Here is a 22,514-nt window from a genome sequence, read left to right as displayed (position 1 = left end):
CACAAGTACTGCTTCATCTTCACCTCACAAACAGCAGTACTGCATCATCTTAGTCCACTGACCTGCGGGTTTCTCCGCGTCCAATTCAGTCGCGACAACTTTCGTGCCGTGACTCGAGTCACGTAAACACGTAACACTGGTCACAGGTGTGTTTGTGGTATTTACTAAAAGTTGTCACACTAATGTTGCATTTAAGCCTATAGAGCTACGTTCTATAACAAGAAAAAAGTATATAAACTCATCGATCATTCAACACCACCAAAGGATGGCGCTGGATTGAGAACTGTATGAGAAAGTAAGAAAAAAATCAAATAAACATCTTGTTATACTGTTGTGTTATTTATATCATGTTTCGCAGAGATTCCACTGCGAATCTAGCTACTCAGGGGCTCAGTGGTAGAACCCAAAAAGCACATCCGGCGCACTTCATCAAATGTCCGTCAGAAACACTTACCGTTGTTTTTGTTCCGCCCGGAAGCGTAGTTCACTCAAACTCTATGTACCTTTTCTGACGTCTAAGTAAGTTGCCTTTTATAGCTGTTAATTCAGCAAAATAATGATAATTCAAATGTAAAATCTGCAGACATGCCCGTTTGATTGTTCATATATATTGTAGCAGCTGTATTACGTGATTTGCTATGCCTCTAGGCCGTTGGTCTGGCTGTGTTTAGGGTGGTTGACATTAGCCGGTTCAGTATGTTTAAAGCAAGCTTGTGTGCTCGACAGGTACTACACAGTGAATAATTAGCAGTTCTGTTTAAACAGTAGGCTGACCTGGTCAAGGATAAATGAATGCAGTAAAGTAATTGTGTGTTTAAAACATCGGTTAGCTAACAGCTAGCTAGTTAACAAATGTGCAGGAAAGGTGATAGTTATGGCAGTATGTTGGTACTAGTTTAGTTAGTATGTTGTCACTAGGTTGAATTCATGTTAAAATGTAATCTTCGCTGTCCTGTGGTTCAACTCGAGCTAGCAAGATGTAGATGAGACGGTAGTAGCTTGATAATGTAGTCAAATATGATCTCTGTAGCTAGCTATAATTCATTATAACATTGTAAACCGCTGTAATTCATTCCGGAGTGATTTTGTTTGTGCTAGTTAACGGGGGGAAGGGGTGAATACTGAAATATTAATTTGAGGTGCTGCTGAGCTCAGATCGTTTGTTCAAGTGGGAATTTTGCTTTGCAGACTATATTAATCGTCTGACCTGTTGCGCTGCTGTTTACTGTGTGTCATTCTAACTTTTGACCAGATAGTGGCAGTAGAACCTAACATTTGAGAGATTGTACTAAACGCCAGTGGGTTTTGAGTTTAGTGATGGAAAACACCCCCCCCCCCCCACCCCTGCCGAGAGAAACAGTCCAGACTCCAGACCCAAAAAAACATCCTCAGAGCACTCTGCCCAGCCAGCTGGCAGTGTGCCCGTGTCTGTGCGGCAGTTCCCACAGGGAGGGAGAGTTAGAGGGAGTGAGGGAGAGAGGGAGGGAGAGGGAGGGAGGGAGGGAAGGAGAGTGTGAATTTCTGTGCATTTGTGTGAGAAACAGAAATGTGTCCATGTGGGTGCCAGTGCATGTTTGAGTTGTTGCACCTCAGGCACTTGCTCACACGGTATTCATCTCATTACATCTCAGTGGTTTGCAGCGCTCAGCCGCACCAAGGTGGCACTGAAGAGATGTTTTCTATGATATGTTCAGCTGTTACATACCAAAGTTAAAGAGTTCTTGGGTGTTGAAATATCACAAAGGGTTGTGTGGAGAAAAACCCAGCGTAAAATATATTCCCCCTTTGTCAGCAAGAATGTTTCAGTCTTGAGAAAGACTGCAGTGGAGTGAGAATGCAGCACTCAAACCACTGATGTCGTCTGTGGCTGAGCGCGACGGATATTAGGAACAGATGCCAAAAGTGAATATTTTGAGCAGTAGAGATGGAGGGGTGGGAGTGAGATTGGTGGAGATCTCCGGTTTGGGTCGTTTGTCACATGCTGAAGCCCCAGCACCTGCTCTGGCTCCACTGCCCACGAAAGACCTCTAGTGGCGGAGCAAAAGCAGATGTCTTCATATGGCCATGATGATGTCCAAACTATGATGTAAAACGAACATGCCAATGATTCTGTGTCATTTTGTATAGCATTAGATTTTGTTTATGTTGTTCTGTTACACGCTGTGCATGTTGATTTTAAGAAGTCTTCAGTAGTTTTGGACACATTTGCAGTACAAACGCTGGCAAAATGTTTTCTTTTCAAGGACAGTAAACCTGAAGAGAGCTCCACCTGCTGTTGAAAATGAGTCAGGACACACAATCAGAGGGTAAGCTTCACCCACACACCTGGACCGGAACCTTCCATTCCACTCGGACTTCTCAGCAGTACTGTAGCCTGTGGCCTTGAATGTTTTCTGCTACAGCCATGGTAACCTTCATTCAAAACCTGCCATGTTTTTAATAATGACTTGTACGTGATCCTGAGGATTGGGGTCTGAACTGTGGCAGTGTGTTTACCACTTGCTTGTTCTGTACTAACTTTGGTTCCAGGAATATAAGCTTATTGTTGCATTGGTGAGTTGAAACCAGTTCATTTGCGAGCAGTAAAAAGTCTGTTTTATTGCGTGTTGGTGGACACTGAAAAGAATCAAAATGTGCCCCTGGTGGAGGTCTAATGGTTGTTTACGGGGTTGTGCAGTGGGTGGATGATCAGTAGTGGGTGGATGAACAGTAGCAGTTGGATGAACGGTGGGACCAGAGGATGACATGCCCCCCCCCGCTCCCGAGTCCCCTCTGTCCAGACCTACATTCCACTGTCGTGAGTGTGTGAAGTGGAGCTGAAGTGTCCTGGCTGTGTCTGCCTGTGTCTAGGTTACACTCAGCAGGTGTATGTCTGGGGGTGTGTAGCCTATGGCCTTTCAACCCAAGTGCTGATGGTCGTGTGAACGTTGCGCTGTGGGGAGATGCTGTTGTTGGTGGACGCATTCTGTAGCGACACGTGTAGTTGTGCGTCGGAATGCTTAGTCATCTACACCGGAGAATGGTTGCGTAATACCACATTTGTTTGTTCTCAGTATCAGGGTCAGTATCTGAGAAAGGTCATTGGACATCAGGCATAGGTTTGCAACATCTCTTCACATGCCTTCTGAATCTCAGACTATTGAAAAGCTGCTTGTGATATGGGACTGAGTTTGTTGTTGAGGACTGCCATGTTTGTGGAGGGTATGGGGTCAGCGGGGAGCCGTCTGCGGCCCCAGGTGCATGATGGGATAGCTTAGTAACGTGGAGTCTGTCTGCCGGTTGGTGTTGGCTTGGCGCCATGCGGCTCTCCGGAGCGATCCGTGTGGGGCCCACGACCAGTCCGGTAGTGTGGTCTGCCGTGCGAGCAGGACTGTTGAGAGAAAAGAGCCCTCTGCCTCTCACTCCCAGGCCACGGCTCAGGAAGGCGGATGTTTTACACCAAAACCGCCATGCTGCCCTTTCCGGAGGAAATCTGAGACAAACACAGACAGGGGTGCGGTGGAGAACTGCTGGTGGGGAGGGCTTAGCAAGAAAAAGAAAGGGGGGGGGGGGGGGAGAAAAAGAGAGAAGGGGAGGGAGGGAGAGGGAGGGTGGGGGAGGGAGGGGGTAGGGGGGAGTGGGCAGAGAGAGAGGTGTGGGCCACACAGCGTGAGCAGAGCAGTCTCAGTCTCAGACTCAAAGGAACTTGTCTTTCCCCTCTGCTTGTGCATTGTTAGCAGCCCTCCCTCCTCCTCTTCCTCCTCTTCCCCCTTCTCCTCCTCCTCCTCCTCCTTCTCCTTGAGAAAATGTCTCATCTTCACACAGTATTGTGGCCTGAAATGACTCCCAAAAATACAAAGGCCCAGCACCTCTTCAGGAACAAAGACCCCTCTGCCCTGGTCTCCCCCTTCCGCATATTAAAGGATCATTTTGTGACTCTTTTCTCCAATTCAGATGCGGTGTGAAGGTTCCACACACAGCAGTGTTTAGGGTGGGGCTCCAAGGGAGGAGGGAAGTCAAAGGGTGCAACTTTGTTCTTAAATACCGTCCTGGAACTCAAAGGAAAAGAGTATCATGTTTAACCAGTGGCCTTTCTCTTCAAATTATGCTTTAGGCCATATGCTTTGAATACAAAGAAAGTAGCTATATTTTGAAGTGTTGTAGTTGATTTTATTTTCAGTTAAAGAGAAAGACAATGTTAACAAATCTCTCAAGTAACACAGATGACGAGCAGGAAAGGCCCAAACAGGAAGGAACGCAGGAACAACTGTGATTATGCAGAACAGACAGACAGGAAGCAATACATTAACAACTGTGATTATACGGAACAGACAGACAGAAAGGAGTTGAGAATGTGAGGTGTATACATGCACATATGTGTGTCAGTTTCATGACACCTGTGCGTATACACACACACACATGCATGTGTATGCCAGCTTACAGGTGAGGGGTGAGAGGTAAGATTGTAACCCGTGTGTGTGTGTGTGTGTGTGTGTGTGTGTGTGTGTGTGCATGCGTGCGTATCCTCAGGTGCTGACCCTGGTGTCCTGCGAGACCAGCTCTTTGAGATGTGGAGCAGGAGAGAGCTGGAGGCGGTAAGACACTGCTGTAATCACACGCTCAAAGAGAGAAAGAAAAGTCCATCATTTTAACTTCAAAGTTGTTTAAAAGGAGATTGTGAGGTTTTCAATGCCAGCTCTACCTTCAAAGAGCGAACCTTATCTGATTCGTGTTTAGGAATGCTAGTGGGCCGTAGACACAAGAGAACCACATGTTTAACATGGTGTCCAACTGTGTGCTGCACAATCGCTCCCCCTGACACTCACGCACCCGTGCTTTTGGCATCCAAAACACACCACGGACCCCATCACAGTGCTCAAGAGATTTTGTATATGACTACATGCATGTCTGAGGAAGAGATTGTGCAGAGCATATGCTAGAAGCCCCAGGCTCACCAGTGGTGTGTGGGGAACAGTGGTGACTGTTGAGCAACTGGTGAAAACAGGTTCCTTTCCAGAAAAGTCTACAACGGGTGTGTGCACAACAGTCCAGCAGCGCTGACCATGTGTCTAGGCAAATGTAGATAAAGTAACATTACAAATGTAAAGAAGTTGACGTTTGTCACGATGGGTGTTCCTTTCCTGCTGGTGGAGTCTATGTGTCGGGGGCAAGGGTTAGTAGGAGGGTCAGTAGTGAGGGTGAGAGGTCAACCTTGGCACCATGTCTGCATGCATGGCCTTTATTAACAGATGTGGCCACTACTGCAGAACTGGTGTTCTGTCTGGTGATAGTCACATGGAGTCACAGACAACAGGAAGCACACCATCGGGACTGCAAATAAAGTTTCCATTAAGAAGACGACTCGTAGGGTGTTGGCACGGACAAACTCGCCCAGGAGATGGTACAGAAGTGTGCATGCAGGGCTCTGTACTGGTTCACCTCCTTAATGCGTTCTGACAACTCTTCCCACATACACAGAGATGCTACTGAGAATGCTGGATGTTGGGCAGAAAGTGAATTTCGGGCTGCAAGTTAAAGATATGGGCATTCTTGTCTGTGTGTAGACACAGTTTGAAAATGCTCATCCAAAAACAGGGAAGAGTCACGTATGTTGTGTGATTAATTGGATGACGATGTTGTCACCCCAACTATAAACACCCCAACAACATTTGCTGATACTGGTGGTATTGGTGTATTTAAACTAGGGGTGCACGATATGGACTAGAATTGCGATGTGCGATAACATTGTTGGATATCCCGATATCGATGTGAACCACGATAAATTAAGATTAAAATACAGAAATGTAGTGTCTCTCTGAACAGCAGCACGTTAATTTGTTTTGTTTTTTACTGTGTAATGAATCCAGAATAATTCCAAATATTTTGCAGGTTTATTCAACAATAGATTCAATCTAGCTTTATACTTTCACGAGTGAGCGACTCCGCACACCTCGTTAACCTCCGCGAACGGCGGAAGCGTTTAATCTTGTCGTGTCACATTCTTTGCAGTGTTGTCCGAAACGATATGTAGGCCTAGTACTATAAAAAAAACACCCCTCAAATACAGGGGAATGAACTTTTACCTGACCAATTTTAATGTTGCTTTGTGTTTCAGGTTTGAAAAGTGCTGGAATTTAGGCTAAAGTACTTGAAAAGGCTTGAAATTGTAACGACTTCGTTTCACAACAAATATCTGTCTGACTGAACAATTCTCTTGTATTACGTTAACAAATTCGAGCCTCTTGTAATTGCAGGACGAAACATGAGAGAACGTGAAGACGTTAAGATTGGGCGTTTTGAAAATAAATATCCATTAAATAATGTGATAAAAAAGCGAATTATTTCGAATCATTTAGAGTATATGTATAAATATTTAATTCAATTAAGTTTAACGTGCTGGGAATTATTGAAATGGACCTTGAAAGTGACGTACAAGTGCTTGAATTCCACCTTGTATAGGTGTATGAACCCTGCAAACATGACTGTTCTCATTGCGCCGAGACGCGGCGCGCGCGAACTTACAAAATTCGAGAGGTGCACGACCTCGTGAATCGACAGCGCGCGAGGCCATTGCACACGGGCGAAGCCACCGCGATTACGTTATTTTCGCCAACCAGGCTTAAACCAAATCGCGTGTCTGATGAGCGTGTTCGCCTCACTCCAGGGTTGCCAGGTCCTACAAAAGTTTTCCGCACAAAATATGTGAGTGTAAGTTGTCGGCGGGGGGGGGGGGGGGGGTGTTGCGAGTGTGAACTGGAGACAAATTAAGTATTATATCGCGATCGATTCTTAGTGTTGACTTATAACTTCCGCAGTAGCCCTAAAAACCGCACCCCGCGGCCCCAGAATTTTTACCCGCGGCTGGATTTTCAAACAAGCCCAATTTGGCGTGAAAACCGCGAACCTGGCAACTCTGCCTCACTCTGCCTCTTGCCTACTTACGTCACGTGATCATAGTCTGCAGCGCGAATAGCTCCCTCTATTGCTGGACGAGGATAATGCAATTTGAGTTTGCTGTTATTCAAGGAGTTATCGTGGCTCTTTCGATGTGTTTATCGTGAAACTTCACATCGCGATAACGATAAAAATACGATTAATCGTGCAGCCCTAATTTAAACCCACCAAATTCTTCTTTGTTCTCATGATGTCTCATGTCCTACATACGTCCTGTTGAGTATTTGCCCATACCCACAGTTTCCTCACGGTCAGACTAAAGGCCTGCAGCACTGCACAGATGAGTGTTTGCTTCACTCTAGCCCATACAGGCTTGCTCTTTAGTTAATGAAAAGCACCGAGCTGTGAGGTTCTGTGTTCCTGCACCTAGGGGTCCCCAGAGTGTCCATGTTTGCACTCAGCTGTGACGTCTCTGGACATGATGTCCAGCACCTAGGGACCCCTGGAGAGACGTGTTTGCTGGCTCTTCAAGCAACTCGGTGTTCTTGGTTGCTTAGTTGGGAGGTGGAACACGGCGTAAACCGTCAGGCTGACACAACTCTCCTCTACCCCCAGCTGAGGGTCGTGAGTGTATCTGGGTTCTCCCAGCTGCGAGAGCCCCTGGATGGACTACTTGCTCTGCTGGAGAGCTGTCCAGGCATCCAGAAGGGGAAGTCTACCACACTGGGCCAGTTTGTGCTAACTGAGTTTGTGCACTGGAGACGTAGCTCCCCGAGGGCCAGCCTGGAGGGCCTGACCAAAGAGGACAGGCTGCGTCTGCAGCTTAGGGCTTTGGGGCTGATCACGGCGACACAGCCTGGGTACATGGAGCCCCTGCTGGACATTTATGAGCTGGGCATGCTGGACACACGCCTGCTCCTGGAACATATAGCCTACCTGCAGGACTGCTGCGCCTATAGAGAGGTATATACACATGCACACCCGCTGACCGATACAATATTCTACAATATTCTGACCGATATATCTGAGATACATTCACTCAGAGCTTATCTGTTACATCTTTAGAATGTTGTAAACTTCACAATTTTAGGGTAATTAATGTCAGTTTTAAGTTACTTGAAAAGTAGGTAATTAAAGTGTTAAAACCACGTAGTACAATATTGCATGAGAGACCGAGGGAGGAAGTTAATGATTCCCTTTCCTGCCAGGTGGCGTTGCTTGGTATGAAGCTAAAACTACAGAAAGAGCTCGACATGGAGCAGGTCAGTAATCCTGCAAGGTGGAGAGAATGTCTACAATAGCCACAGTTCTGCGTTCCTTAAAGGTGTTTTCCCCTTTCTTTTGGCAGGTCTGCGTTCCTTAAAGGTGTTTTCCCCTTTCTTTTGGCAGGTCTGCGTTCCTTAAAGGTGTTTTCCCCTTTCTTTTGGCAGGTCTGCGTTCCTTTGATCCTCTTGGATAAGCTCCCAATGGCCGAGTCGTTTGTGCAGGGCCACGCCGAGCTGCAGGAGCGACTCACCCTGCTCCTGGACTCCTGGTGCAGCCCGAGTTTTAGACTGGAGGAGTTGCGCAGGTGACTGAACGCAGCGGGGGGGGTTGGGGGTGGGCTTGCTCGCCTGAAGACAGGGCCAGATTTAATGCCCCTGACATAGCAAGCAAGATTTTCGTGAAAACTGATTTTACTATATTTTGAATGATTGTGTTGGGGAAGGGCTGCGCTACCCATCGTGTTTGTGGTTTAATTGTGTTGTTTTGCCTCTTCTGTTGTGCTGTAGGCGGTATCCCCGCGTGTCTCTCTCCAAACACCAGGCAGACCAGATTCAACCAAAGCTCCTCTGCAAACATGTGTTCCGACTCATGGAGAAATTTGACATTGATCCAGGTGTGTTCGCATGTGCACGTGTGTATATATGCAAGTACATGCTATGCATGAGTGTGTGTGTGTGTGTGTGTGTGTGTCGTGTTGGCCTTTGCGTGGCTCATAAGGTCATTTTGCTGCAGGCTTATGTGTGAACTCTGTCCATAAGAGGAAGCTGGACTCGCTGCGGTTCCTCGTGTACAAAAGGTTTAGAGAGGTGAGCAGACAGCATCCTTCAGCCCTCCGCACTAACCACGCTCATGAGCAGACCGCATCCTTCAGCCCTCCGCACTAACCACGCTCATGAGCAGACCGCATCCTTCAGCCCTCCGCACTAACCACGCTCATGAGCAGACAGCATCCTCCAGCCCTCCGCACTAACCACGCTCATGAGCAGACAGCATCCTTCAGCCCTCCGCACTAGCCCCGCTCAGCAGTATGGTACAAAGACATCTGCTGATTCATTACAGCTGCTCAATTCTGCTGATAAATACCTGTGTAGTCAGCTAATGTTTTACATCTCAAATAAAAAATGTATGACAACTGAATAATTATGTAGCTGAGGACAGTGACCACAGCAGGTCTCGAGGGCCCCCAGTCTTGAACCCAGGTCTTCCAACACACTGCCCTCTCCTTCAGAGGAGACACTCGCAGGGAGTGCATCCCTGTGATTCACATCTTACATGTGTACCTCACGTCACTAGACCATCCCACAAAATACCATATCACAAAATACTATCCCACTGCACCATCACACAAAATACCATATCACAATGTACCATACTACAGTAGCATCACACTAAATACCGTATCACAAATTACCATCCCACATTACCATATATAATATAATAAAATACCATATCGCAAAACACCATCACACCAAATATATTATTGCAAAATACCATTTTTTGTAAGATGATATTTTGTGATATGGTATTTAAATACCATCCTACAAAATACTATATTGGAAAATACTATCCCACAGTTCCATCCCACAAAATATCAGATTGCAAATTCCATCCTACAGTACCATTTCAATGAGAGAAGAAACTACACCCACCACTCACCAAAGAGCCAACTCCGTACCCTCACAAATGAATATTAACAAATGTCTTTGTAATGAGTTAGAAATAAATTGTAGAGACCATCCCATATCGTCAAATAGTATTCTACATAATGATTCCGTATATTAAAATGTAAACTATATTGCCAAAAGTGTTCACTCGCCTTCCTTGACTCGCATATGATCTTAAGTGACATCCCATTCCTAATCCATAGGGTTCAATATGACGTTGGTCCACCCTTTACAGCTAAAACGGATTCAAATCTTCTTGGAAGGATGTCCACAAGGTTTAGGAGTCCAAACTGCATGGAATTGTCCAAAATGTCTTGGTATGCTGAAGCATTCAGAGTTCCTTTCACTGGCACTAATGGGCCAAGTAGTGCTGGGCGGTGTACCAGTTCGCATCGAAAACCGGTGTTTATTTTTGTTGTGATAAGAATTTTTCATATACCGGCCACACCGGTTTAAATAGACTTCACGTGTCCGGAACGCAGTACGGTTGTTAATTGTTTCTCAAGGGACGCATTTTATTGCTGAGCCGCTAAGTACACATGCAACAGAGCGCAAATCTAGCGAGGGTCCCTGCGGCAAAAATGACGCAATCGCGTTGGCGCGCGTCGCGAGGTCGCGTTCCGCTCTTCAGCGCTGTGTTTTGCGCTAAGTTATGTTTGCAGGGTTCATTCACCTTTACAAGGTGGAATTCAAGCACTTTTCCAGCACCTTCAGCTTAATTAAGTTACATATTTATACAAATACACATATGGTCGAAATGATTCGTTTTTTTTTATCACTTTAAGAGATGGTACCGTCTTCCTAGTATTCGACCACTGTTATTATTTATTTGTTTAAATATTATGTTATTTAATTAAAAGTAAGCTATTTGGCACTTTTCAGTACAATACAACCATTGACAAACAGCCCTGGCTACTTTATGTCTAAATTAGTGCTGTCAATTCCAGGTGCCGCGATTAAAAGTCCTCACCAGGATTTTGCTCAGGCTTCCTGGATTGTGTTGATTCCACTAATTGTACCTGGATTGCTAATTAGAAAATCTAGCAAGCTTGAGCAGAATCCTGGTGAGGACTTTTAATCGCGGCACCTGGAATTGACAGCACTAGTCTAAATACTTCTTAATTGTTATTAACAAACTGGTGTGCAATTTATAATATTACGTGTAGCTGGTTCACATAAGTTGTATAAACCTACAGTTTTTATGTCTAAAAAAATAAATATAACTTAAATAAAGTTTTAGCATTTTTACTGCAACTGTCGTGCTATATGATTCATTCACTACTTTAGTGCTACCATTTGAAAACTGAACATGTGGGGCCATGCAAATCTGTATTGCATGTAATAATTAGGTGGAGACATTTTTCTAACAGTGGAATAGGGTACTTAACCACTCTACTACAGTAATTCTTTTCACAATCAATGCAGTTAACACATCATGCATGGGGGGAAAAAAACGTCAAATACCGTGAAACCGATATAATTTTAAAAATGTAATATAGAATTTTGGTCATACCACCCAGCACTAGGGCCAAGCACAGCTCCTGAAAAACAACCCCACACCATAATCCCCCCTCCACCAAACTTTACACTTGATACAATGCAGTCAGACAAGTACCGATCTCCTGGCAACAGCCAAACCCAGATTTGTACATCAGATTGCCAGATGGAGAAACATGATTAGTCACTCCAGAGAACACGCCTCCACTGCTCTCGGGTCCATCCGACGCTTTGCACTGCACTTAGTGATGTATGGCTTGGATGAAGCTCTCTGCGCACTGTTCTTGAGATAATCTGAAGGCCACATGAAGTTTGGATGTCTGTAGTGATTGACTCTGCAGAAAGTTATCGACCTCTTCGCACTATGTGCTTCAGCATCCACTGACCCTGCTCCATCAGTTTACGTGGCCTACCACTTCGTGGTTGAGTTGCTGTTATTCCTAAACACTTCCATTTTCTTATAATACAGCTTACAGTTGACTGTGGAATATTTAGGAGCGAGGAAAATTCATGACTGGATTTGTTGCACAGGTGGTATCCTTTCATGCTGGAATCCACTGAGCTCCTGAGAGCAAACCAATATTTCACAAATGTTTGTAAAAACAGTCTGCATGCCTAGGTGCTTGATTTTATACACCTGTGGCCATGGAAGTGATTGGAACACCGGATTCATATAATTTGGATTGATGAGCGAATACTTTTGACAATATAATGTATATCATGTCATTTGATGTTTTTTGACGTCAGGTGCATGACGTATGACATTTTTCTCACGTCACCAAACTGAAGTTTTAAAAAACTGTTTTAGAAAACCATGACTGAGGAGAACTGGAAGGACCATGTCCAGGTAGGGCAGTCTCGTGTGGGGGTGTGGGTGTGGGGGTGTGGGTGTATTGGTGTGTGTGTGTGTGTGTGGGGGTGTGGGGGTGTGTGTGTGTGTGGGGGTGTGTGTGTGGGGGTGTGTGTGTGTGTGTGGGGGTGTGGGTGTGGGGGTGTGGGTGTGGGTGTATTGGTGTGTGTGTGTGTGTGTGTATTTCTCTGTTTTATTGTGTGCATGCCTATGTGCACCATCAGGTGACCGTGCAGGGTAGTCTGGAGCTCCAGGTGGTGCTGGTGGAGCTGCTGGTGAAGTTCTCTGGGCTCCGGGCAGCCGCAAAGTGGGCGGAGTTCTACAGCGTCCCTCGAAACAGGCTACCTTTCGGGGTGTGGGACACCATGCAGAGTGTCGCCTCCGCTCAGCTGTGAGAACTCCTACTGCACGTGGGCAGACCAATACAAATGCAAATAATTATGCATACACACACACACACACACACACACACACCCTCATATTAGTCACCTGCCTCCACTCCACATTCTACTTTGCGGTCTCCCTCAGGGACGTGTATGAGGAGAGCGCCCCCTTGCAGTCGTGGGTGCCCCCGCACCCTCACGAGGACCGTTACTACCAGCTGCCCCTGGGCCACCACCAGGTGCATGTCCTGCAGACCTTCGAGCAGCTGCAGCAGTGCAGTGATGCCGTATTACAGGTGCGTGAAAAGACATCTCACCGCTGCCTAAGACAATGACTCGTGTGCGTTATAAGTTGTCTCGCTAGTGCGTAAAAAAAAATCTCACGGGTGCATAAAACAACGTCTCACAGGTGCATAAGACAACACCTCACGAGTGTGTAAGACAACGTCTGGCAGGTGCGTAAAAGGTGTGGCGTGTTTGTTGGGAGGGGGAACCTTCTGGAATAATTTCTGCAGGAGCTGTGTCTGTGTTAGGAGGAGCCACACAATGTGCTCATACAAACTGTGCACAGTGACCCGTACATTTCTCCCCTTCTAATGTTGAGTAGATCTTACCCAACCCTTACATGACTCCACTGATATGAAGTACAGGAGATTAGGCTCATCTTAATTCATACACCCATGTTTAACAAATATTTAATATCGCAAATATTCCCAGGGTCTTTAAGGATTCAGCTCTAGTAGTTCCATTTATGCTCAAGGTCATACTCAGAGTTTGAGTCCGGGTTGTCTCAGAAGGACGGGGTTTGAGTTTGTCCAAGGGAAGAGATATTACTGCTCACACGTCGCTGCCACCCACAGCCGGGCCGGGTGGTGGGTGTGGACATGGAGTGGCGTGCTGGCTTCGGGGCTGTGGGTGCCCCCCGACTGGCGCTGATCCAGCTGGCTGTGCAGGACCGCGTGTTTCTGATAGACCTGTGCTCACCCGACCTCCGCCATCACCCACAGACCGTGTGGCTCATCCACACGCTGTTGACTGACAAGGACATCCTCAAACTGGGTGAGTGGGAGACACATTCCGCCTGGTGGTGGGTGTGTAGGGTGGGGTTTGGCCTAGTGGGGGGGGTTGGGATTTGGTTCCTGGCACGCTGGGAAATATGACATCTCTGCTGTCTCACGGTGTCCTATGGGAAAGTGTAGGGTAGAATGCAGCATCTTCATGACACTGGAATGTTGGAAGTTTTGGAGTGGTTTACATATGGTGGGCATACTGATATCTGTGATCGTTTTGAAGATTCATTGAAAGTTTGGATGTTCCTTGAAAGTTTGGGTATACTTAGCTGTGTGCGCGTGTGCGTGCGTGCGTGTGCGTGCGTGCGTGCGTGAGTGTAGGTTACGGGATGTCGGGGGATCTGAGGAGTCTGGTGACCACATGGCCTGCGCTGAAGGAAGAGTCTCTCGAGGTTAAAGGAGTGTTGGACTTGCTCCACATCCATCAACAGGTAATGCAGCTTGCAGTAGTTCTGCTAGACACCCCTGCTCTTACACACACACACACACACACACCCCTGCTCTTACACACACACACACACACACACACATACACAACCCTGTTCTTACACACACACACACACACACACACACACACACACACACACACACACACAACCCTGTTCTTACACACACACACACACACACACACACACACACACACACACACACACACACACACACACACAACCCTGTTCTTACACACACACACACACACACACACACACACAACCCTGTTCTTACACACACACACACACACACACACACACAACCCTGTTCTTACACACACACACACACACACACACACAACCCTGTTCTTACACACACACACACACACACACACACACAAACACAACCCTGTTCTTACACACACACACACACACACACACACACACACACACACAACCCTGTTCTTACACACACACACACACACACACACACACACACACACACACACACACACACACACACACAAACACAACCCTGTTCTTACACACACACACACACACACACACACACACACACACAACCCTGTTCTTACACACACACACACACACACACACACACACACACACACACACACACTCACACACACACAACCCTGTTCTTACACACACACACACACACACACACACACACACACACACCCCTGCTCTTACACACACACACACACACAACCCTGTTCTTACACACACACACACACACACACACACACACACACACACACACACACACACACACACACACACACACACACCCTGCTCTTACACACACACACACACACACACACACACAACCCTGTTCTTACTTACACACACACACACACACACACACACACACACACACACACACACACCCTGCTCTTACACACACACACACACAACCCTGTTCTTACACACACACACACACACACACACACCCCTGCTCTTACACACACACACACACACACACAACCCTGCTCTTACACACACACACACACACACCCCTGCTCTTACACACACACACACACACACACACACACACACCTACTCTTACAGGAGTTTTCTACACACACTCTTACTTAACTCCAACTATGTTTAATTCCGTAGCAAACTGAAAAATCAAAACTGTTGTAATAAGTTGTAATAAGTTGTAATAATGGCCTACTGGATTTTACAAGCAACATTAGTGGATAGATTAATTTCCATTTGTACAGCGAACAGTATTCCCTGTTGCTGCCTTATTTTAAACCTGTTTTTATATTGAACAGTGGTCTGGGACCCACAGAGTTCAGTGTTCACCTGTATCGCATCCTGCTTTGATCTCCCGTCCCTACACCAGCTGCAGCGTGGCTGGCGGGGTGGAGGTGGTGGTGCTCGGCCGGTGGAGGTGAGCGAAGGCTCCACGGAGAAGGGTTTAAGCCTGCTGGTGCAGCAGGTCATCGGAAAACCACTGGACAAGACAGAGCAGCTGTCCAATTGGGAGCGCAGACCCCTCCGCATCAGCCAGCAGCGCTATGCAGGTTGGACACACTTCACACACACACACACACACACACTTCTGCGCCTGTTCCGCCTACACACACACACGCTTCTGTTGTGTTCGTGGTGTGGTGCCTCACACACATTGGTCTGGTCTGGATCAGGATTTCAAGTTTTGCCCTGTGTTTGTGATGAGCATGACGTACTCTTTTTCCATTTGTTGCTCTGTTTTCTCTCTCTGTCTCTCTCTTTCCATCTCTCTCTCTCTTTGTCCATCTGTCTCTCTCTCTCCTCCCCTCTCTATCTCTCTTTGCCCCCCCTTCCTCTCTCTCTTCCTGTCTTTCTCTCTCTTTGTCCATCTCTCTCTCCCCTTTCATTCTGTCTCTCTCTTTCTCTCTGTCTCCACCTCGCTCCAGCGGCTGATGCGTACTGTCTGTTGGACGTCTACCTGACTCTGTCCCAGAACTTGTCTGCCTTTGGACTTCCTGATGACCTCCGCACCCTCTGCCCACCTACCAAGAGCGTCCCCGAGAAGAAAGTCAAAGACAGGCGGATCAAGCCAGCCTTGGGCCCTGGGGTCAGCGGCGCTAACCCTTAATCCTAAACCCCAATCCTTAAAATGCATTCAAATTTGAAACATGATAAAAGTTTGAATTTAAAATCGAGTGTTTCGAGTTTCATTCCACAGAGCTAACCCTAACCTAATCCTAACCCTAATCCCAACCCTAACACTTAACCTCAACCCTATCCCCTAACTGTAACCCTAACTCTTCCTCTAGTGGGTATGTCAAAAAGCGTGTCTTTTGGGCTTCTGCCCAGGCTGGCCAGAGTGCTCTGGGCCAAGTGGGCCAACAGGACGGGGGCGTGTCGGACCACGGTGACCAGGACGGGGGCGTGTCGGACCACGGTGACCAGGACGGGGGCGTGTCGGACCACGGTGACCAGGACGGGGGCGTGTCCAACCATGGGAAGCAACAGGAGACCATGATGACACCACAGGCGCTGCATGTGGTGTGTGACAACATGTTACAGGGTCTGGGGCGATACCTGCGCTGTTTGGGTGTGGACGTGGTGGTGCTGGAGAACACAGATGATCACAGAGTAGCTGCAGAGGTGAGTGACTCACACACACGCATACACTCACACGCACACACTCACACACACACACACACACTGCACATTGCACATTGCAATTAAAGTCACATAAATGCATATAAAGAGCATGCTGGTAGGAGCTGCGAGGAACTGGACCTTGTTCAAACTTGCAATGTCTATCTCTATCTCTCTATCTCTATCTCTATCTTTCTATCTTTCTATCTATCTCTCCATCTCTAACAGCTAGCCCGCACAGAAAGTCGCATCATTCTCACCTCGGGGCAGCCATACCAGACTGTAAGCATGTGTGCACTTTGATACAGACTTCTGCCTGTTTATATACAGTCTGATGAAGATTTTGACAGACTAGCCCTAACCCTGTAGTTGAGCTCTTGGACAGCAGGTATAGAGCTACTCGCCAGGCTCCTACAGGACCTGCATTCTGGGAGTGTGGGGGGAGCTTTGGGGGGTCTGCTAAGTCTCTGCTCTGCTTCTCACATCACCTGTTTGGGGTTTCTCACGCAGCTGAGGTCCCAGGTGGCGGAGGGACGCTGTCTCTCTCTGGACTGCGCGTTGAAGGCTCGTGACCAAGCAGTCCATGTCCTCAGACACTTCCACGTCCGCCTTACCCCTGCTGACATATTTAGCCGATGCCAGGTCAGTATGGGTGTGGGTTGGTAGTGGGCGGGGCTTGACCGTGTGTGTGTGTGTGTGTGTGTGTGTGTGTGTGTGTGTGTGTGTGTGTGTGTGTGTGTGTGTTCGGGCGCGCTTCTGTCATGCTCTTATCAGCCAGACAGGAACCCTCTTTCAGCAAAAAAGTCCATTTTTATCAGCTTGAAGTTTGATGAGCAGAAATGCAAACAAAACTTACACACGGCAAGGTGAAGACGCTGTTTGCGGGAGGCGATTGTGAGTGTTCAGCATGCATGAACCCTGCTCTGGAGTGCCACCCTGGGGATCGTCTCTTTGAAGTGGCACTGGGGTCTTCACTGGTACAATGGCTGTGGGCTTTTTCACTTATTTTTAAAAGTAGGCTGTAAACAAGCTGGGAGAAAAGCAGGAAAGACTTGTTTGGGTGGGGGGGGAGGGGGAGGGATAGACAAAGAGATAGAGAGAAGGATGAGGTGAGTGAGGGATGAGGTATGTGGGTAAGAGACTAAATACAGACTGGCGTGTCGCAGTTGTTTCAGATATTCGGCCTCTTCCCTGAATTAGAGGTGTGTGTGTGTGTGTGTGTGTGTGTGTGTGTGTGTGTGTGTGTGGTGTAGTCAGAGGGGTAGAGGGGATGTGAGCACTCTAGATGTGTCAGTCCTGTAAAGTTTATCAATAAAATAATGATGAGAGGTTCCCAGTCTCCCAAGAGGGTAAATGTGAGAGCAAAGGGAAGTGCCTGAAATCGGAGCTCCGCCCTCCATAGAGCAGACGCAGTGTCGGATGAAAAACCAGAGATAAAGAGGCTGATTGCTATTGTAGCATTCCTGATTTACATCAAGGCAGAACTCCGGGTTTCACTCCTCACGTGGTGCGTGTGTGTGTGTGTGTGTGTGTGTGCATGCATTTGAATATTATGATTGTGAACCCTGGTAGGTCTCGCCATCAGTGCGTTTGTTTGCGTAGCCAAGGAAGGCTCCTTCAGATATGCGATCCTGCTTCGGAAGAACAGGAGGGTTCTAGCAGGGACGTGCTCCCTGGCTCCCCCTGCAGGAGGAGGCAGTTTGGCAGGCGTGGGGTGTGGAGAACAACAGGGCTCTGCCCGTTCAGTGTGGCCCTTCTTTGGTGCCTGTGGCCAGTGTTTGTGCTGAGACACGCTCCTGGGGCAGATGGGCTGTTTATTATAGCTCATTTATTGTTGTTGCAGATAGGAATCGATTGCCAGTGATGGACAGTACAAGGAGGTGAAATAATACTGAATGAGAAACGGAAAACCAGAAGCCTTTAAAGCGACTGAATGGAAAGGCGGGGGGTGTTGAGAGGGGCACCCCAGGGCGGGATGTCCAGCGCCTACCCAGGCCAGCTTAAGTTCTTTGTTATCTGATTGCAGGGCTTTGATGAACAGGGGCCAGGAGCCCCAGGCAGGCTGAGACAGGCATTCCTGCCATCCTGGAGAGCCTGTCGCACTCTGTCCATTGATACCCATCACCAATCATTAACCCCTCTGGCACCAAGCTGCCGTCACCTCACCCTCTCTCTCGGCCTCTGGACGCACTCTCCACCTCTCCTCTGTCCTTCTTTTATTTCTATTTCTCTCTCTCTCTCTCTCTCTCTCTCACACACACACTCACAAACACACCAACGCAAAGACACTGTGTTAAATAATTATGTTGACTGGTAGCGCTTTTAACACCGCAATGTAATTTTGCAGTTTCAAAGGCTCCCCTTATATTGTTTGAACTGCGAATTTGAGCTCTGCTGAGTGTGACGCGGTGAATGTCTGATTTAATTTGAGCTCTGTCTGACTCTGGTGCTGTGACTCTGTTGCCCTCCCATAGTGTCACTGTGTGTCCTTCTATGTCATCAAGACAGCAGGAGGCAGTGGGAATGTGTCACACTCTGCTGAAAAGTTGGATTGAGCTGCAGGCAGACTTGCATAATAGCGGTTTAAACGGGTCTGTAAACTCGTCCCCGTACAGCACAGATGTGGCCATGCTGCCAGGCTCCTGGGAAAACAACAACGTCCTCTCATATTCCTGCCGCACTTACACTTCCTCCCTCGTAATCGCCACAGACTAATCCCTGTTCCTTCCGCAATGGGTATCGCACCTCGTAATGATCATGGACTAATCTTTCTTCCTGTCGCACCCAGACAACACCTCGTATTCATCATGCACTAATCACTTGTTCATCACCACTTGCTCCCGGACATCTGCTCCTTAATGATGGTCCGTTTTCTTGTGGATGTTGTTGATATGAATCAGTCCTGGTTCTTCTCCAGGTCTCGTGCTCTGAGGAGTTTGTCACCTATCTCACCTTCGGCTGGGCCACTGGGGTCTTGGACTCTGTGTACAGCTGTTCTGTGGTGTCAGCTGCTGTAAACGCTCTAGAAATAATGATTAACTGAGTTCAATGGCGATTTGGTTTGGTTTATCGAGGTGGTGTTGGCTGTTTGGGGTCACTAAAATGTGGTAAAAATGTCTCATTCTTCATGCGTGTCTCTGTCTTGCCTCTACCAGCAAAAACCCGATTCGCATGCTGTACTGTACCCGAATAACACCCTTGTTTTTTTTTTTTTTTATCTTCCTTCTTGGCCAGAGAATCTTGGTGCAGTGGTGTGTTTTCCAGCATAGTCCTGTGTTACACTGGCATGAGGGCCCCTCTGTGCCCAGTGCACACTGAACTGGTTCACACCTCTGCCATTTCTCCACTAATGCCAGAAGTGAATCTTCCGGTCTGAGCTGGGAGGGGTGGATGTTCGGGTGGAGTTGTTCGTGGGGTCCCTGGGCTGGCATCAGATGTCTGCCGTCTCTTTTTAGAAGCGCTGCGATGAGGCAGATCGTAATGGCAGCAGAACAGACGGCCTGGTGGCGATAGCGCCTGGGTTCCCACGATCCCTGCACGAGGCAGACAGGAACTGAAACGCCGTGAGAAGATGGAGGGAGAGAGGAAGAGGAAGAAAGGAAAAGGAAGACGGCAAGCATTCCTTGGAAAGCGGGCTTTGGCCGGCTCTTTGATCTCTGGCAGCCCGACGGCTCAGGAAGGTGACTGGAGTGGACTGGAGTGTCTCGGGGGGGCACTGGGGTGTGTGGGGGTGAGCGCATGTACCCGTGAGGCTCGGCTGTGATCGTTACAAGACCCTGTCAGTCCATCAATCACATTTTAGTTCCCTTTTTTGGTCATACTTCCCTTTTACATATTTTCCCCTTTTTAACATTTTATGATTTAACCATCAGGGATACGGGGAAATTCTGGCTTTGTTCTCCAAACGCAAAACCAGAGGCATCACTGTAACTCCACCACGACCCCCCCCCACTCAACCCCCACCCTCCGGCTGTGAGGAGAGACCAAAGGGAGAGTGTATGAGAAAGAGGACAAAAGAGAGAGTGAGTGTGTGTGTCTGTGAGTGTGTGTGTCTGTGTTCATAGTGTGAGGCAGGAGAGAAGAGCCGACATTCTTCTTGCACGCCAAGACATTCCAAGGGAAACCATTCCAAACATTTCCAACTGTACGTGCATGTGTGTGTATATGGGTGGGTGTGTGTTATATTATGGCCACTTTATTAGATACACCTTGCTAGTACTGGGTTGGACCCTGTTTTGCCTTCAGAACTGCCTTAATCCTTCGTGGCTTTATTACATGGTGCGTTATCCTGATGGAAGTAGCCATCAGAAGATGGGTAAACTGGTCATAAAGGATGGACATGGTCAGCAACAATACTCAGTTAGGTTCTTGTGTTGACATGATGCTCAATTGGTACTAATGGGTCCAATGTGTGCCAGGAAAATAGCCTGAAATGCACGAAATTTGGATGTCTGTTAGTGCTGGGTGGTATGACCAAAATTCTATACCATGGTATTTTTCGAAATTATATCGGTTTCACGGTATTTGACGGGTTTTCCCCCCCTGCATGATGTATTAACTGCATTGATTGTGAAACGAATTACTGCAGTAGAGTGGTTAAGTACCCTATTCTACTGTTAGAAAAATGTCTCTACCTAAGTATTACATGTAGCCTAATAAAGATTTGCAAGGCCCCACATGATCAGTTTTCAAATGGTAGCGCCAAAGTTGTGATTGGATCATATAGCATGACAGTTGCAGTAAAATGCTAAACTTTTTATTTAAAACATCTTTCAGACAACATCAAAATTGTTGCTACACGTAATATTATAAATTGCACACCAGTTTGTTAATAGACATAAAGTAGACAGGGCTGTTTGTCAATGGTTGTATTGTACTGAAAAGTCCCGATTATCTTACCTTTAATTAAATAACATAATATTTAAACAAATAAATAATAGCAGTGGTCGAATACTGGGAAGATGGTACCATCTCTTTTAATGTGATAAAAAAGCGAATTATTTCTAATCATTTCGATCATGTGTACGTGTAATTGTTGTCATGGTGACTGCCATCGGCCAGAGGAGGATGGGTTCCCCCCGGAGTCTTGGTTCCTCTCAAGGTTTCTTCCTCAAACTCTTAGGGAATTTTTCCTTGCCACTGTCGCCCTTGGCTTGCACACTGGGGGCTTGGACTCGGACACTTGTAAAGCTGCTTTGTGACAACAACTGTTGTAAAAAGCGCTATATAAATAAAATTTGATTAATTGGTTGATATTTGTATAAAGTGTTTTGTCCACGTCCGACCTTTAAAATCCTATGTACTTCCTGACAACCAACACTGCTCCTTTCTTTGGCAAAAGTTCCTTTGGGGCATCATCTTTTACTTTACAATGTTTGGTAGAATTTCTGGTTCAGAACGTCCCTCATTTTCATCAAGCTAGATTTGCACTCTGTTGCATTTGTGCTTAGCGGCGCAGCAATAAAAAGCGTCCCTTGAGAAACAATTAATGACCGTGCAGCGTTCCGGACACGTTTAGGCTATTTAAACCGTTGTGGCCGGTATATGAAAAATTCTTATCATAACAAAAATAAGCACCGGTTTTCGGTGCGAACCGGTACACCGCCCAATACTAATGTCTGTAGTGATTGACTCTGCAGAACGTTGGCGACCACTTTGCGCTTCAGCATCTGTTGACCTCCGTCAGTTTACGCAGCCTACCACTTGGTAGTCGATTTGCTCTCGTTCCCAAACACTTCCATTTTCTTATAATACAAATGACAGTTGACTTTGGAATGTTTAGGAGTGAGGAAATTTCACAACTGGATTTGTTGCACAGATGGCATCCTATCACAGTTCCACTCTGGAATTCACTGAGCTCC

General features: G+C 47.1%; 2 protein-coding genes across 12 annotated transcripts in view; one reads left to right on the top strand and one right to left on the bottom strand.

Annotated features, from left to right (window-relative positions):
• cdc37l1 (cell division cycle 37-like 1) overlaps window positions 1-415 on the bottom strand; it is a 52,334-nt gene extending 51,919 nt beyond the window's left edge. For both annotated transcript variants that reach the window (XM_077019096.1, XM_077019097.1), the window contains exon 1: window positions 63-415. The gene's annotated coding sequence lies outside the window, so the exon portion shown is untranslated. The remainder of the gene's footprint in view (window positions 1-62) is intronic.
• Window positions 416-430: 15 nt separating this feature from the next.
• The window catches only part of exd3 (exonuclease 3'-5' domain containing 3), a 40,006-nt gene continuing 17,922 nt past the window's right edge, over window positions 431-22,514 (top strand). For 5 of the 10 annotated variants that reach the window (XR_013133615.1, XR_013133614.1, XR_013133616.1 and 2 more), the window contains exons 1-18: window positions 431-519; window positions 2,244-2,306; window positions 4,510-4,574; window positions 7,489-7,836; window positions 8,082-8,135; window positions 8,304-8,443; window positions 8,646-8,752; window positions 8,872-8,945; window positions 12,109-12,147; window positions 12,375-12,541; window positions 12,679-12,829; window positions 13,394-13,592; window positions 13,925-14,034; window positions 15,404-15,584; window positions 15,960-16,120; window positions 16,363-16,656; window positions 16,882-16,935; window positions 17,164-17,295. Coding sequence is in view for 7 of the 10 variants with exons in the window: in XM_077019082.1 (XP_076875197.1) it covers window positions 2,282-2,306; window positions 4,510-4,574; window positions 7,489-7,836; window positions 8,082-8,135; window positions 8,304-8,443; window positions 8,646-8,752; window positions 8,872-8,945; window positions 12,109-12,147; window positions 12,375-12,541; window positions 12,679-12,829; window positions 13,394-13,592; window positions 13,925-14,034; window positions 15,404-15,584; window positions 15,960-16,120; window positions 16,363-16,656; window positions 16,882-16,935; window positions 17,164-17,295 (2,301 nt within the window). In the remaining 3 variants the exon portion in view is untranslated. Of the gene's footprint in view, window positions 520-637; window positions 727-1,634; window positions 2,087-2,243; window positions 2,307-4,509; window positions 4,575-7,488; window positions 7,837-8,079; window positions 8,198-8,303; window positions 8,444-8,645; window positions 8,753-8,871; window positions 8,946-12,108; window positions 12,148-12,374; window positions 12,542-12,678; window positions 12,830-13,393; window positions 13,593-13,924; window positions 14,035-15,403; window positions 15,585-15,959; window positions 16,121-16,362; window positions 16,657-16,881; window positions 16,936-17,163; window positions 17,296-20,108; window positions 20,368-22,514 lie in introns of those variants that run through there. The other 5 variants (XM_077019085.1, XM_077019088.1, XM_077019083.1 and 2 more) reach the window with 5 other exon arrangements.

This window comes from Brachyhypopomus gauderio, chromosome 10 (genome assembly GCF_052324685.1).
Source record: "Brachyhypopomus gauderio isolate BG-103 chromosome 10, BGAUD_0.2, whole genome shotgun sequence".
Lineage (NCBI taxonomy): Eukaryota > Metazoa > Chordata > Actinopteri > Gymnotiformes > Hypopomidae > Brachyhypopomus > Brachyhypopomus gauderio.
Note: the sequence above shows the minus strand (reverse complement) of the source record. Positions and strands in the feature narration are given on the sequence as shown.